The sequence below is a fragment of the Pyxicephalus adspersus genome, chromosome 6, assembly GCF_032062135.1.
Source record: "Pyxicephalus adspersus chromosome 6, UCB_Pads_2.0, whole genome shotgun sequence".
Classification (NCBI taxonomy): domain Eukaryota; kingdom Metazoa; phylum Chordata; class Amphibia; order Anura; family Pyxicephalidae; genus Pyxicephalus; species Pyxicephalus adspersus.
Genome location: NC_092863.1, coordinates 72,164,912 through 72,181,923, shown reverse-complemented (window position 1 = coordinate 72,181,923; position 17,012 = coordinate 72,164,912). Strand labels below are relative to the sequence as shown.

The window sequence follows — 17,012 nt, the reverse complement described above, 5'->3', positions numbered from 1 at the left end:
ATTCATCATTGTATAATCAGCTTTGATATTAAAATGTCATGTTTATAGTTAGACTATTTTTTATTATAATATATCTAAACATAAGAAGGTAAAAGATGTCTCCTATATTTACACACTGCCATTCACATCTTGCTCCAAGTACATTTAACAAACTAGTGAAGGTATGACTGTGGAAGCTGTGCTTCTGTTGTTTTTTCTGTGATAACCATTCTAAGTATTGTGCTAAATGAATGTGTTACTGTGCACCTCCCTGATTCACCTGAATTCCTTCTCAAGTTGGACCTGGCAAAATGTAAATGTAAAAGGGAAACATAAAAAATAATATTGGGTATGCTTTAGCAACCTAAACCTACCATGTATGTCCATCTATAAGTGGACAATACTTTAGGTCCATGTACACCAAACATTTGCTAGTTTTTTAACCACCTTTACTATTATAATTTACTCACAAAGCATCTGAATGTAGTGCTACATCTGTACTTTTGCTGTGTCACAATGTGATCTTTAAGGAACCTGTTTACATCTCTTGGTTACTGGTTTTCCTTTCCTATATTTGTGTTCCAAAACGAGCCAGCATTATAAAAGCCCATGTGAGATTAGGAGATACATTTCTGGAACCAACAGAAGAAGACACACTCAGTGTGGTGCCTGTTATTCACCGATGACATAGTTTGAGCATACTATCTGTCATGCTTTGAAACCCCAAATTGGCTGAGTATGATTTATATGGTATACCTCTCATATGTGACAACTTAGAACTAAGTATTGGAAATGATCTATGTAGTCTGATTGCTCCAAAGCACCTCTGGATATGCATTTTTAACCTCTGAAAGCCTATCACCCCAAACTTCATCCTACAGACCATACCTTTGAGATTTATAGACATTCATTACCTCCATGCCACTATACTTACAAGACCAGTAGATTCTAGTGGTAGATAAGTGACAGTAAGGGGTAGGCAGAGATTCTTATTTGTTATTAAAAGAATGAAAATAATTGCTAGCTAACCTGCTCAGCCTTTTCATTTGCTAGAATGCTGTAAATAATAATGCAGTGGCTCAACAGTGTTCTCTGCTAAGCCACACTAATTATACTGGAAGGCTTGTTTCTATTGTGTCTCATGAGAAAAAAGCAGTGGAGATGAAATCGGCCAGTATAATCCTCTACCCTGGTCGCCTGTGATCATATCTTCAAATCTTACATACTATCTCACAAGTGCATAGTGCACCACAACAGTGACACTATATAAATCCAAATAGTAAACTGAACATAGCAAATAAGAACCACAGTGAGGGGATTTTCAAAGTAATGTAAGCACTAGTAAGACTGAAATGATCCCACAGCCTGAAGCTGCCAATTGCTCCTCTAGGCATATGCCTACCATGGAAAGTGGCAAATCCTGCCATGAGTATGTGGCTTGCAAATTTCATTCAAATTTGAAAATTAAAGTAAATTTTAAAATTAAAGAAGTTGTGTTTTTTCCCCAACAGTTTTTAACAAATCCCTCCTAAGGTTAAATAGATCTCTACAGTCCTTGAAATAGAGCACAACATTTATGTGTAGTATTTTCTTATAATTTTTACTTTACTTTTTTTTTTTTTTAACAGGGTCTTTATGTCTTCGTGGTTTACTTTATTATGCACAATCAGCTGTGCTGCCCAGTGAAAGCCAGTTACAGCATTGAGACGGATGGACACAGAAGCCCAGCCTCTGCCTTCTTTACACCCAGTAGTGGGATGCCGCCAGCTGGAGCAGAGATCAGCAAATCCACTCAGAATCTCATTAGTGCAATGGAGGAGGTAATATGGATTACATGATTTTCACACCAACTTAATTTTGGCTGAGAACTCTGTTGAAAGAATATGGGCTGTGCCATTGCTAAATCCCTTCAGAAAAGACTAGATTTTGAGATTTCCTGGTTTTATTACTTCTCCAACCACTAACCTTGGTTGGTAGGAGTTCTGACCAGGTCAGACTTACCAATTATGTAGCTCTTTGGAATTTATAAAGCTTATTTTATTAGATGTAGTCAGATATGTACTAGGACCCTCCTAGTTTCACATAGACAGTACTAGCTAGCTGCCACCCAGATTTATAAGTTTTATGTATAGTTGAATAGGGGTCTCAAAAATTAATTATTTTTTGGGGCCTTTTTTTTATTTTTACCCTTTACTACTTGTTGCATGCTTGTTTTGGCACATAAAGCAGTAATGTAGAACGTATTGAAGCTAGGGGATCAGTTTTTTTACTAAGTAATTATCCTTTCCAAAAACTGGTGAGTGGGGGATCCCCTGTACTTCTCTCAGTGGGAATTGTTATGGAAATTTCAAAAAATTCCTAAGGGCTAACAACACTTACTTGGATTGGGCTATTCTTGTCTTTATGGCTATCCTATATACCAGTGTCTAATGAGACTGTTGCAGTGGTCAGAACTCTTCTTATACACTGATGTGACAGGTGGTAAAACACAGCCATTAAGGCAAGCAAAAGTCAAGTCCATGTAACAAAGTGAATCTTAATTTGAATAAAAATGCCTTCCTGTTTTCCTATAACAGGTTCTTTTGTGCTCCAAAAATGCAATCTATAATCAATTTTAATCACCTACTCACTATCCAATCACTGGGAGCAACTGTAAATTTCATATTCTTGATAAATATTCTGGGTCATTTAACCCATCTGATTAAAATTCAGTTTCTTGTTCTTAATTGTTTAACATTATTGCAACATTCTGTGTGTTTTAGTTCTTTATGTGAGAAGTGCATTTTTAGCACTCCAATCATTTATAAAAACCTAGAAACACTACGACTAAGTGGTCTATAAAGTTCTTTGAGGTCATGCCTCCATGTTCCTGAGCTCAGCTATTTTACTTAAGCCTGCTGTCTTATAGATAAGGCCATCTACAAACACAAGATTTATACAAGAAAAATCATTGCTGGGCTAGCATTCCTTTAGGTATGCCTGCTTCCTTCCTTGGTCTCCTGTAAGGGATTGCAGTGACCATGAACATTTGAAGGGACCCTGGGAATGTACTCCTTTGAACATTAATAGAATTTCAGAGACCAAAGTTTTTGGAGTTTATGAAATGAAAGGTGCTGTGCCAGAGCTCTGCATTCATGCATCTGACAAAGCTATCTTGAGAATGTTCCTTTGTCGCAGCTCACCACTTGTCCATGGGACTCTCCCAAAAGGAATTACCGCATTTTTTGCCGTATAAGACGCTCCGGAATATAAGACGCACCCAATTTTAAAGGAGGAAAATCTAGAAAAAAAGATTCTGAAAGATTATTCCCCTTCTGATCACTCATGTGCCATTCATACCGGTTCTCCCTTTCTGATCACTCATGCAGCCAGAGACACACGCAGGATCGGGTATCGGGTGAGTATATTATTTTAATTATTTTATAACACATTTGTCGTATAGGACGCACTAACTTTTCCCCCCCAGTTTTGGGGAAGAAAAAGTGCGTCTTATACGGCAAAAAATACGGTATGTGGCCATAGGAAAGCCTGAACATTTTTGTGATCGAGATAAAGAAGGGGACTTCCACCAAACTACAGAGCAATCATCACATCACAGACTGACCAGGCCTCAAACACAATGGACAATCCTAAAGGTCACTTCCTGCCAGAAAAATCCTACTTGATAAATTATACAGTTAAGCTAGATGTCTACTTGCTTAGAGAAGACCTCCAGATCCTGAGTAGTCACATTTTAACCAGGAGGAGAATCCCCATCAATTATAGCTTGATATCCTACTTAATAAAAACAGTAGAAATTTACACTGCCCCTCTTTTCTCCCCCTGCCCTTTAATTGAGAAGTCATTTATAGGCTCGGTGTTACAAATCATGATTTTCAAATTGCTGGGTCTGCACCTTCCAGATACAAGATGCAAAATAAAGTTAATTTTTGTTTAAAAAAGAAGAGCAAACACAAATAGTTTGCCTTAATTTTTTTTGCAAAAAAAGTTGTTCTATGGTGTAATTCTCAATTGGAACTACTTTTTCTATATTTCAGATTTCCTCAGACTGGGAGCGATCTGGTAGTCAGGAAAAGCACAGCCCTCAAAATGGTACAGCTTACACCCCGTCAGGAGGATACAGTAATGGTTCACTGGTTGCTGATGAGGAACTTCAAGAATTTGATGACCTAATATTTGTGTTAAAAGCTGGTATGTTTTTATATTTTGTGCATTTTGTACGAATTCAGAATATATAATTTTAACCATAGTTGTGAATGTTTTTGCCCAGTGTACCCATACATGTTGTTATACAAATAATTTTCTTGAAATCATTACATTTCTTAGGAGTCACATGCATTAAACATTTTGATTAAAAGGTAATCATTTAAATCAAAACAGTAAAATTGTTCTACAAGAATATACAACCAAAATGTTATTTGTGTGCAACACTCAATTTCAATGCAAACTTTGCAAATGTTTAGAACAACTGTATCTGTGATAAATGAATTATTTATCATTAGTTATCATAGTCAGCATTAGGCCAGCATTGTATGATGGATTATTGTCAGGGATGAGCACCCACTAGGGATGAGCAAGAAGGCCTCTCACAGTCTCGTGAAAATTTCCTCAAACTTCCAATGGGTCAGCAAAATTTTGGTGAACTGATTTCGTGAATTTCATTAACGTCAATGGGCTGACTTATTATACATTATTATTATTAGTAAAGCCCCTATACATGTTAGAACAACCAAATTTTCTAGGTAAGTGTAGGAGAACAGTGGCAACAAGGAAAAAATACAAAAGTACCAAAAGACCTTGTGGTTTTCCAGAAAATGGCAGGTAAAGTGACAGCAGGCAAATAGGATCTTTGCGTGAAGGACAGCATACAGAAGGCAGCATAAACATTAGAACATTGGGAAAGGTTGGTGCTACGTGTGAACTCAACCCACTAGCAGCAGTCTCTACCCTCCAAACAGCAGGAGAACGCATTGCTAGCTGGCATCATGATCTGGATGACATGTGTTTGGAACGCCACCCATAAAGTTGTGGAGAAGTAGCCCGGTGACATTACCCAAAAGGATGGAGGACCAGAGACAGAGCGTGGGTAAGCGAGAGCAATAGCAGTGTGTGGCCTCAGTGTGTGGTCAGTTATCGCCAGGGTGACCGCATTGGTAAGTGTCATGGAGAGCTGAGTGTAGTGCATCATCAATGCCACCCAGAAGTGTGTAATACAATTTTTGTGAATGGAGTACTGACAGGGGGCAACAGCAGCAGCAGGAGGCGGTAGGCCCTGAGATGGAGCGTGGACCGCATTGGTAACTGACATCTAGAACTGGGTGTAGTGCATCGTCAATGCCACCCAGAAGTGTGTAATACAATTTTAGTGAATGGAGTACTGACAGGCAGCAGCAACAACAGGAGGAGGAGGCAGTGGGCCCTGAGAAGGAGCCGGGACCGCATTGGTAACTGGCATCTAGAGCTGGGTGTAGTCCATCGTCAGAAATTTAACTGTACCAAATGGTCTTCTTTGGTAAATAGGAACAGGTATCAAACCCTAAAATATCTGTATTGGGACTGCTGGTCTTTGCAATCCCACCTAACTCACACAGCAGAAGCTGCAGAAGGCTGACATTTATTTGCATTAATTTCATTACTATTTCTATATGGAGTCCACTTCTGGTGAACGTTTTCTGAGCTGTATTTTTAGGAAGACTATCAAAATTACAACCATTAATGGAGGATTTCAAGGAGTTTTACTTGGTGTTCATGCAGATCACACTGTTCTCCTGATTAAAGTCAAGGATTTGAAGACTGGTAAAGCTGTGCGAGGAGCAAGGCTGTTTTTTGGGGCAAAATGTTCTAAATGTGGAACCAGTAGAAGACTCAAGAGGCCAGGAGGTTGAAAGAGAGACAATAGAAGAAAGATTCTGCATCTCCAGCACCAAAAGGTCCTGAGTTTGGGAGCTTCTGGCCTGAATATGTGTCGCTATGGGAAACTGTGTTGGCTGCAAGTGCGCACATGAAATCATGTTTACCTCTTTGAACTCCTCACCATGGGACCAGGGGTCTTAAAAATGGTCTCCAAGTGGTGCTTGAAGACAAAGGCATCCAAAAGGTCACTCACGACTGTCGTTGGCTAGAAGATATTTTGACCCACCAGTATGGTGTATTTTTGAATAATGTTTTTGATACACAGGTGGGTGATGTGTACTTCCAAGGTGTTTTCCATGGAGACTGGTAGTTTTCTTCCTCATCGAACATCTACTGTGAAGGAATGTTTGAATGTTCGGTATCTAAATATGCCGTCTGCACAAGTACATTTCTTGAATATCAAACAAACATTGATGGAGCTAAATTCTAATATGTGTTCCGACCGTCCATTGTCTGCTACTTTGCTAAAAGTGTTGGCTCTGGAAGTATCGCACCTCCTAGATTTGTGTCAAGCTATGTTGTGTGGCATGCTCGCTGACTTTACATTGTTAGTTGACAGCTATCTTAATGCTCCTTGCCTAGCAAAAGCAGAAGCTCTGACTGAGAACTTATGCTCTGAGCTTCCCAAAGAACTTCAGCACTTTTGTGTCCTACAGCAACAGAGAAGAGAAAAGGCTTTAAAAGAATATGATGTTACCAGCCATGGATTCCTTGTCAGATAAGAGAAAACAAAGCCATGATCTCCAAATGGGTCATTCCTAAAATAGGATTGGTGCTAGGAGACGCCTTAGCACATACACACTTTCTCCTTCTTGTTTTGAGAACCACAGAACAATATAATATTTGGTTCTCTCATGTATCAGCTTACTGGTAGGATTCATAACAAATAATTAACGTTTGAAAGGAAGAGAACTACTCTAATAAAGATACAGTTGTATGTCTGCCTAAATACTTCAGAAAGTGTTGGCTAGAGTTTATTTGTTGTTTTTTTTTTAGTACATTTATATGTGGGGAACTTTAAGCACAGAACAACTCAATGTGCCTCTACTCTATTTTTGGGTTTCAGCATAGTCTGTTAAAATGTATCATTGTAAAAATTTAGGCTACTTTGGTTTGTTTAATACAACTGTTTCAAATATTGGGCATTTTGTACAGAACTGTACATTTGTCCATTTCCAAATAAATTGCTAATGTAGTTAACAAAAAAAATCTTTTTTTATTTTAGAGTAGGCCAGAAATTTCCAAACAGTCCATGTACCAAACAGTCTTCTTTGGTAAATAGTAACGGGTATCAAAAGACAGGTAACGGGTATCTCTTTTTAGAGTAGGACAGAAATTTTTCTGCAGCAAATGGTCTTCATTGCTAAATAGGACCAGTTACCATCAAAAACTGCAATATCTGTATATATACAGATATACAGAAAGCTCCTAACCTGTCCCTGTCACAATCCATGTCTCTCCCTGCCTCTATCCTTCACCCAGAACACAAGATGGAATGACTAACCCCTCCCTAATTCCCTGTATATATGCCTGTGCTCAGATCTCTCCTGATTGGGCTGCTGGGCCTTGCTGTGCATCCTGGGAGCAAATTCATTGCACCCAGCCGTGCCATTCTCACCAGAAATAGTCGCCGTTCCTGCCCCTTGCTTTTTTCCTCGTTTGTTCGGCGAAAACACGACCTCATGACGAATCAAAAGGCTGTTCTAGCTTAAATGTTCATTTAAGCGAGAAAGGCCCAATTCGCCACGAGATCGAACTAAAAAATCTCGCTCGCTCATCCCTAGCACCCACACAGAGTCTAATCCAGTTTATTTGTTTAATTTTTCAACTTGTTGGGAAATAACTCTGAGCAATAATGAACAAATCCAGTGCTTACATCAAAATTCTCATGTTATCCTTTTCAATGGCAGAGATTGCCTGTAAATGTTGGGTTTTCTGTTGGTAGATTTCTGCGTGAAATTCCCCTGAACACCTGTAAAAAAATGTAGTCCCTCACGTATGGAGTATTCAAAATGATTCTGAAATAATTTGGAATTGATTTGTTTTAAATATTAAAATTAAAGAGGCATTTCTCATGTATACACTAGGAAATGGACCCTCATAGCTGTTCTAAAAAGGAAGATGAATGGATTGCATAAAAAATGGGAGCATAGTTTTAAAGACATTGTTGGAATTTTAGAACCATGTCATTTATTTAGAACCATGTCAGCAATAACAAAACTAGTTGAATAACATTTTATTAGCATGCAGACATATGTTTCTGTTCACTCTCCATGTTGCTGCTTATGTTATTGCTGAAGTCTGAGTGACATTAGGCCTGGCTATAAAGAATAACGAGAATGGGTTTTGTACATGAAGTATAGGACGCAACAATTGTGAACACTGTCTAGACTGGATCAGCTGTGTCAGTGAAAAACAACATGTTTGAGCTCTGCCACTTTTATTTAGAAATATTAACAGGAGGATGAGTGGTTGCACTTTAACATACCCAGCAGTGCACAGACAGAAACAATTGTTTTACAGAGCAGAGAAAAAATATACCCTGCACCTTATTCACATAGACATAAGTGTTATGTTTTCCACCCATGCACTTTGAGAGCCATTTGGAAGAGGGATCTTGTGTTCTCATTAATAAGCTGATGAGTGTGTCGTGCTCAGTGTATGACTAACTAATATTGTGTTCAAGAACCACCAGGGACAGCAAACCATGTACATTAACAATAAACTACATTTACAAAGCACCTGTCAGAGAACACGAGAACAAATAACAAAACTCGTCTTACCAAGAGGCAGAATTTAATGGAAAAGTGTTTGTTTGACAAAGAAATGCTGTGAGTAAATGATTTCCAAATTATTAAGAAAATGTTCAGACACTGGTTACTTAACAACCAGCACCGAAGTGTGAGTAACTGGGGGGCTAGCAAGGTGCCAGCCATCAGGAACTGCCCTACAGATGAGCTCCAGGCAGATATATAAATGGCACACATGAATGAACATTCGGGAAAACCGCCAGGGGGATTAATACATCTTAAAATGCATTGTTTATTCTCAAACTATGTACCTAAACCCAACTTGTTATTATCTTCTTCCAGACCTTGTACAGTAGAGCTGATTGGGGAGGGAAACGTAGCACAAGGAGCCAATCAGTTGTGCTACAAAGAAAGGAATGTGTTGATAGGGAGACTGATCAGAATGACAGAGACAGGAGCTTTTCGATGTGCTACTTGTTTTTTTCACCCTCCAATCACGGGCTGGGGAAAGTACAGGATCTGTAAGTTCTAAAAAATCGCACTAGAGACAAATCAGATTCATGTGCCTTGTAAAAGAACTGTGTAAATCTCAGAAAATGAGAATGGCCCAAAAGGCAAATCCCTTGGCAAGTAAATCAGTGCTAACATTTGTATTTTTTTTAACATATTTTTATTGAGGTTAAACAGTGAAAAGAGAAAGTACAAACATTTCCTTTTTCAACCAATAAACAAGAACAAAAGAAAGAACAAATGATGGAACATTTGCAACGTTAGTGCAAATACTATACATGTTTTCATTGTAGTCAAAGAGGTAGGTCAATACTTTTCAATAGAACATACAACAATTATACAGCATTGGTAGTACAGAAAAATTGGCATAATTACCTTCACATAACAATGGGGGGGTCATTTATTAGTTCTCGTTCAAGGTACCATGTAGTGTGACGAAAACAGTTGTACAATTTTGTTTTGTTAGCCAGAAAAGTTTTAGATTCTTTATGGAAAGAAGCCTCTATCCATTGCATTTTCAATAGTTTTTGTAATTTAGTCATAAAGAGATGCATCGTTGGGGAACATTTGTATTTTTTATTTATTTAGCTGTTTGTCTGGAGTCAATAATTTAAAACTAATGTAAATTACAGAAAAAAACTGTATGTCCATTATTTTCCGATTAGTTAGATGGAGTCAATAATTTAAAACTAATGTAAATTACAGAAAAAAACTGTATGTCCATTATTTTCCGATTAGTTAGATGGAGTCAATAATTTAAAACTAATGTAAAATACAGAAAAAAACTGCATGTCCATTATTTCCTGGTTAAAGTGCAACAACTATTTTAAGACGTCTCTACCTAGTGTGCTGCAGAAAAGAAAGTTTTCTGGCTTTACTGTTTCCCCTGCAAATCTTTTGTGAAGAGCTGTTGACACCTAATATTTATCATATTCACTTTACTTATCAAAAAATTATGCAACTGTTACGTATATAATGCCACAAGGCTTCTTTTGCAGTCTGTAGGAGGTTGATTGAATGTCAGGTTATACAGAAGTGACTCATAGACTAAGCTACTTCATTCCTCTGCTGGTATGTTACACCGGCTTACATCATGCCAAGAGGACAGCACTCGACCCCTAAGGTTACATAATCATTTTATTTCCATGACTAATATAATAATAATGTCCGGTACAGCTATAATCAAATACGAGTTCAAGTAGAGCAGCTTTAGCTACTTACCATGAAAGCCACTTGAGAAATAAATACAGGCTATTTTGTGCTTTTCTCAAAAAAATGACAACACATTAGAATTACATAATTGAAACTATTTGCTTAGTTTGTAAATTTTGTTCTGGTATGTACAGTTATAATAAAGGAAGTGTCTGCGGGAGTCCACAGAATAACATTTCATCAGATCTGAACTTCTGTACACAAAATGAGACTTAGGTGTAGATGTTTCCTTTAGTGGAAAGCTGCACATGTAACTCAGACCAGACCTTAGATTGGAATGTCCACTGAATCAGGACCAAACCAAATGAACAAACACGCAGAACCAAATTTATACTTTATATAAAATAAATTGTCAAAGCATGAGTTCTATTTTCTTCATTTCCAACATTAACTTAGTAATATGCTGAGACTATCGCTTTGGCAGGCAAATGTCGTAAAACACCTATACAAATCACCTATTAAACAAGAAATATAGAAAACACATTGGGCATGATTTATGTAAGTTTCAGGGCTAAAGAAGAGAGGCTATCATGAGAGAACATGGGTGACCCAGCAAACCTGGAATGGATCTGGTCCAGGACTGATACATTAGCCATCAAATAGGAAATGATTTTGAAGACATTGATTTCAGGTTTGCTGGATCACCCAGATTTACCCATGACAGCCTACCTTCTTTAGCATTGAAGAGCTTTAAAAAATGTAAAGGTCCTTTGTCCTCCTTAGTCCAAAACAAGGTAAAGGGCCGCAAATACTTTAAAGTGTGGCCTATGTGCAACCTGTGCTGACTTTGTAATGTTTGTCTTTCTACTGCAAGGCTTTAAGTTCTTGAACACTATGCAAGGGGGTAACACTAGTCCAAAATGTTACCCGGGTAATCAGTTGCTGGCCTTGTATATTTCTTGCATACATTTAAATGCAGTACATATCTGCAACATTTTTTTAAGTGTTGTAAGTACATACAATACCTGTTGATTGATGGCTGATCATTGATTGGTGTTTAAGGCCTGTTTTGGATTGTCAGCAATTTTTTTTTAGTGTTAATTAATACAAAGTGCAAGATAAGAACCAGAGGGGGGAGATTTTGCTGACCTGAAATACATAAAAACTGAAAGGTCGCCTCGAAAATTCAAATGAATGCAAACTCCAGCAATAACCAAAAATATTAAAAGTAATAAAAAGTAAAATGCAAAAAAAAAAAAAGCACTACAGGACACATAAATGATCGAATCAATACAATCCATGTGCTACGTATTTGATGTACTGTTTGTGTGGAGATCAGACAGTGTTCTGGATGTGCAAAAAATATAAAACACTGATAATTTGAAAATAAAGTTAAATTCGACTTCTCTCTTACCTACCATTAAAATCTCTGTCCTAAAGCTCTAAATATTAGCTGGTATATTTATCTATAAACTGTTTCCAGACTACAAAACATTTACATATTCTGAACAAGCAGTTATACTCCTCCTAAAAAGGCATTAAGGAGAACGTTGGAGTATTTGTTGGTGATTTTAAAGGATCTTTAAGACTGAATTACTTTATAGCACAAGCAACTATAAAAGCCAGGGATGGCATGTTTATAAGCTCATTTATTGCTTAGTAATGTCAATACTAGAGCCATTGCACAGGTACATTTTAAGAAAGAATAAAATTGTATGCTTTTATTAGTAAAAACATATTTATAGGATTTTCATGTATGATACATGTTTACTAATAAAACTTATGTTTTCTATTATTCTCAGGGTCAGGTATGAACATCAGTGACACAGAGTCCTGCCATGGAAGTCAAGATGGAAGTGGAATGGCGAATTCACAAATTGTGGAACTCCGGAGGATCCCCATTGCTGACACTCATCTATAGTTCCTTTTTAATAATTTTTTATATCTGATTTTTTTTAATGCACTGGCTTTTCCATGATGTAAGCTAGCAACTGCTACAGCTGTAGTCTTTATCACTTATGTCCTAAAGGGAAACTTTTTGTAATTGAATAAAGTATTGTAATGTATTTGTCACCGAAGAAGCTGGTCTTGGAAATAAGCTCAACAGGCAAAATTATGAGAAATGTAGACAATTAACATTTTATTAACCAATTTACTGTAGCAGAATAATAAAATAATTTTGTTTATTTATCATATGATAAATCATTGTAATTCTTTGGGGTAAATGTATGATGGTCCAATTGATTTACATATATATATATATATATATATATATGTGTGTAAATTTGGCAGTGTAAGGCAAATCAAATATTTTATTATTTTCCAATGACTTGTCAGTATCTGGTATATGAACAGTTCTTTTAAAGATCAGGCTTCCCAACGCTAATGCAGTCTGTTGGTTTTAATAGCCACATACAGTATATAGGATATTTGGAATTTGTGACTTTTGGAATTGTGTAGTTACCAGAGAATCACACAACAAAAATAAATAAAGAGTATGAAACCAAAAAAAGGCAAAATCCTTTAAACTACCATGTAGGGATTGGTGGGGTGAGCCGAAGCAAATTTGAGCCATTTTAACTTTCTGTCTTGACTCTGTATTCTGCTGCACTGAATTGCCGGGTAGAAGGGATTCAGGTACCCATACAAGTCTCCATGAAACGTTTTAAATTTTCCTGACCCAAAATGACCCACAGCTAATGACATAATGAAAAGGGACTGCTGGTAGGGTTAAGGGGCATAGCAAGAAGAAGATGGCCTCAAACCACTGGGTAATGAAGCCACAAGGGATCATAAATAAGTCAAACTTTTCTGTAAGTACAAACCTGATCAGCATCCTATTAAGAGCTACATGTTACTATCTCTTCTGTCCATACCTTCACAAGCAGTTTAGAATAAACAATAGAAAGAAGCCTATTGGTAAGGTACACTGGAGCCAGCATTTCTTTTGGCTGGTAATTGTCAGGGGGTAGGTATTTTTATGACCTTCAGCCAATAGCACCAGTGTCTGCTGTGTACCTTTAAACCTTAAGTTAAACTTGCCAACCAAGCATCTGGCAATAGTTTGACTGTATAGTTTGTCAAACTAGCATTCAGTCATTCAGCATTCAAAGAGCATTCTTCAAACCAGAATCAGAGTCAAACCCCTGCATGATTGCCCATCCCTGGTGGTCTTGCTTGGAGGAAAACATTGTCACCCCAAGAAAAAGGTAGTGGTAGACTAGTAGATTAAGATGAACTTCATATAAGTGACTACAAATAGCCCCTGTTAATGCAAAATGGTCTTTCAATATCCACTGACATTTTTGATAGATGGCTTGGTTTGTTAAGAACCTTAAAACTTAAGAAGGTATTACAACTATTTATAATTGTGCTATAGTTGAATGCACCCTCCCCAATTTGGCTATCATCAGTGAATACAATATTAGTATAGAGGAACATGTTATTCACTTTTTCCTTGTTTTGTGCAATGGTGTGTCCTGTGTAAGCTATGAGTTTCTTTTCCTAATCCACCCAAACACCTTCTGACACTCCCGATACAAGCCTGATTTTAATTTTGTATCTGCAGTGTGACAATGCAAAATCAGGTTTTATTTAATTGAATAAGTGGTTTGTATAAATGTTTTCATGACTGTTAAATGAATACCTAAGAACTGTGAACATTACCAGTCCTATTTGTTCTACTTTATATAGAAAACAACATTGTGTTGCCCAGACTCTCTGAGCATCTGCTCTGCAAACATATTGCTGAAATGGATTTACTTTATTAGAAGCAGATACATACGCATGGAGCAGATGCTGCATACAGATAAATATGCACTGTATTTACCTATTTTTTACAAGCATAAACACCATAAATTATATTGGTTTTTTACAAGAGGAGAAGTCTCAAGGTTTTTTTTATCAGTTTATCTATTTGGCCTACTAAGACTGATAGGAATAGTAAAATTAAAATATGCAATATCATTCTAAAGCTGAACTAAAATGTGTGACCAGGCTGGATTTTATTGAAAGAAAAAGACAGGTAATGTCACTTCTGCAAAAATAATTCTTACCTTCCAGATCGCTCTCTTCATCTGTCAAAATCAGAGTCTTGCCCTGTGGTTGCTGGGACTGAATAAACTGAATATAATGTTCCTGTGCAGGAGAAACATCATGATACTGCCATTTAAGATAGCCAAAAATTGCAACAAGGAGTAGGCAGCGACTGTGAACTGGGAAGTATAGGGATTAGTTCCACTTTAACATTGACAAAAAATGTTATTGCAGATGCGGTCATCCCAATGATTAAGAATACTCTCTCTTTTATTAATTATTAATTATATACACTTTACAGCTACAGCAACATAAAACTTTTTTATCTTTAGATCCGGTGGGCTCAAACAGGATTTGACTTCTTTCCTGCATTTTTGTGCTTCCAGCATTGTATGACCTTGTTCAGATTGATATCTATGGAGGCCTCTAACCCAGCATTTCTGAAGGCAAAGGCATGCTGAGTGGCATAGGAGGGAATTGAGAAGTTCAAAATTCGATCAGCTACGTATTTAAAAAATGTTGGTTGCAGATTTTTTTCAGCTGGTATGTAGGTGCTTGTTTCATAAGGCAATAGGAACCTTCTGAAGATGTCTGAAAAACAATGATTCATTGTTAAGATTTTGTAATTTTGCTAATGTAGAAAAAAAACAGCACATGGCAAGAACATTGTAGGGGCTAAAAGAATGACAACCAAATGCTGCATTCACTTACTGTGGATGGTAAAAAAAAATGAATTGTTTTTCCAAACATTATTTTTTCCTTCTTTCTGAACAGCCATTTAAATATAGCTAGCCTATCAGAGCTGTATCAATGGATTACGAAAGGCTGAGTTTCTTGCAAGGGCCAAAAACAGAAGGAAAAAGTTGGTGACAGATAAAATGGTTGATAAACAATGTAAGCTTTATTGGGGCCATTTAATATTTTGTGGCCTCTGTAGTGCTCCTAAAGATGAGGTGCTCAGAAATGAGACCCGGGGGATGATAGTATAACCCAGGTTTGGATGGTCAGCTACCAGCAAGTGTTAGCTTGAATTGTCTCTGTTGTTACTGGGTTCTCTTACCAGCATGCTTGGTATACATACCTGTTTGCTTTTCATATTAAGAGTTTTCCCCCACCCCAAACTCTATTCAGGACCCACTGAGCCTACCTCAAAGTCTGTTGGAAAGCCAATGAGTACACCAAGAATAAATTCTGTTGGGGATCCAGTGATTGCAGCCACCTCAATCTGCACATTTACTACAAATTGTAGTAACCTTATTGGCAGCTACCAAGAGGAAATATCAAGAGTATTCACAATATCAATAAAGCTTAGTGTTAGAATAATAAATCTGGACTGCATTGGAACATCTATTCTACAGGATGCCTGTGTTTGAATATTTTCTTTATTAGTTGCATATATTATTCTTGGTGGACCGGTTTCCTTTTCTAAAGATCAGTCACTGTATGAACTTCCTGTGGACAGATGACTGGTCATTTTCAAAAATAATTTCTGCCTATAGAGGTGGAGACAAGGTGAAGGGTGTTGCTACAAACTGGTACAAAGCGTTTTATTGAAAACGGTACAAAAATAACAATACAAAATGACAAAAAAGGTAAGTCTGATCAAATAGCAACATGGAGTTACAAAGTAAAAATGGACAAACAAGAATAAGAATCCCTTATCAAAAAGGAACTGTAGATCACTACAGAGAGAAGAACAAGTGATAAAACAAACACATTATTTGTTACAAGATAAATTCAAGTTACAACAAATAAAACTTGCAAATGTGGAAAACAAAAAAAACAGGACAGAAGAGAAGAGGAGGAGCAAAAATAAGCGAAGGGCAAGGAAAAAATAGGTGGGGGTAAAGAGACATGGGAAAGAAGAGAAGGAAAGAGGGAAAGAGTGTCATACCCACAAGAGAAAGAAGAGATAAGGTCCTATGAGATTGTACATAGTATGTCAGCCATGATTGCCAAACAGCCATGAACTTTTCATGGGTATCATTAGGAATGTCTGTGATTTTTTTTCATTAACGTTCCTTGTAATTTGTTTTTAACTTTCAAAAAATTCAAAGAAGGGTCTTCCAAGCGTGAGCTATAAAGTCTGGCAGCCATAAAAATATGCAATATAAGAATTACCGACAATCTATCGAAATTTAATAGAGGTAAGTGCAATAGGGTGTGTCGTGGATCCCTAGGTAAATTCACACCCAAAACAAAATTAATCATATGATATACTCTAATTCACAGTCTAGAGACTTTAGCACATGACGTGCAATGGGTGTTACTTTTTTAAACAAACCTCACCTCCCATTCAGCTAATGGAGCCTCTGATTATCTTTAATGGTAAGTATTGCTTACCCAGACACCCATCACCCCTGACTGCCATTAATTACAACAGTAAAAAAGCCCTTGTGAGGACATGTAGAATAAAATGAACTTTTTATTTTTAATCCCTTCACAGGGTTGAAGAGGGAGGATTGAAAGGAAGTTAACATTTATATAGAGATCAGCTTTAATTATCATGTATCCAATGCAGACTAAATTGTAGCAATGAATGGACTCATGAGGAGATGTCACTGTGATAAAGAAGTAAAGCTATATTTATGATTATGTAATATTTTTCCACTGATTATATATTTGTGGACTTGAAATTGTAATTATTGCATGAGCTAAAAGATATATAATAAT

The 17,012-nt window shown here is 37.0% G+C and overlaps 1 protein-coding gene across 1 annotated transcript in view; it reads left to right on the top strand.

The window, feature by feature from the left end:
* Positions 1-12,506, top strand: part of ADGRV1 (adhesion G protein-coupled receptor V1) — a 214,350-nt gene extending 201,844 nt beyond the window's left edge. The window contains exons 64-66 of the mRNA XM_072413958.1: positions 1,608-1,799; positions 4,017-4,170; positions 12,107-12,506. Of these exons, the coding sequence (XP_072270059.1) occupies positions 1,608-1,799; positions 4,017-4,170; positions 12,107-12,225 (465 nt within the window). The 3' untranslated portion in view covers positions 12,226-12,506. The remainder of the gene's footprint in view (positions 1-1,607; positions 1,800-4,016; positions 4,171-12,106) is intronic.
* Positions 12,507-17,012: the final 4,506 nt, after the last annotated feature.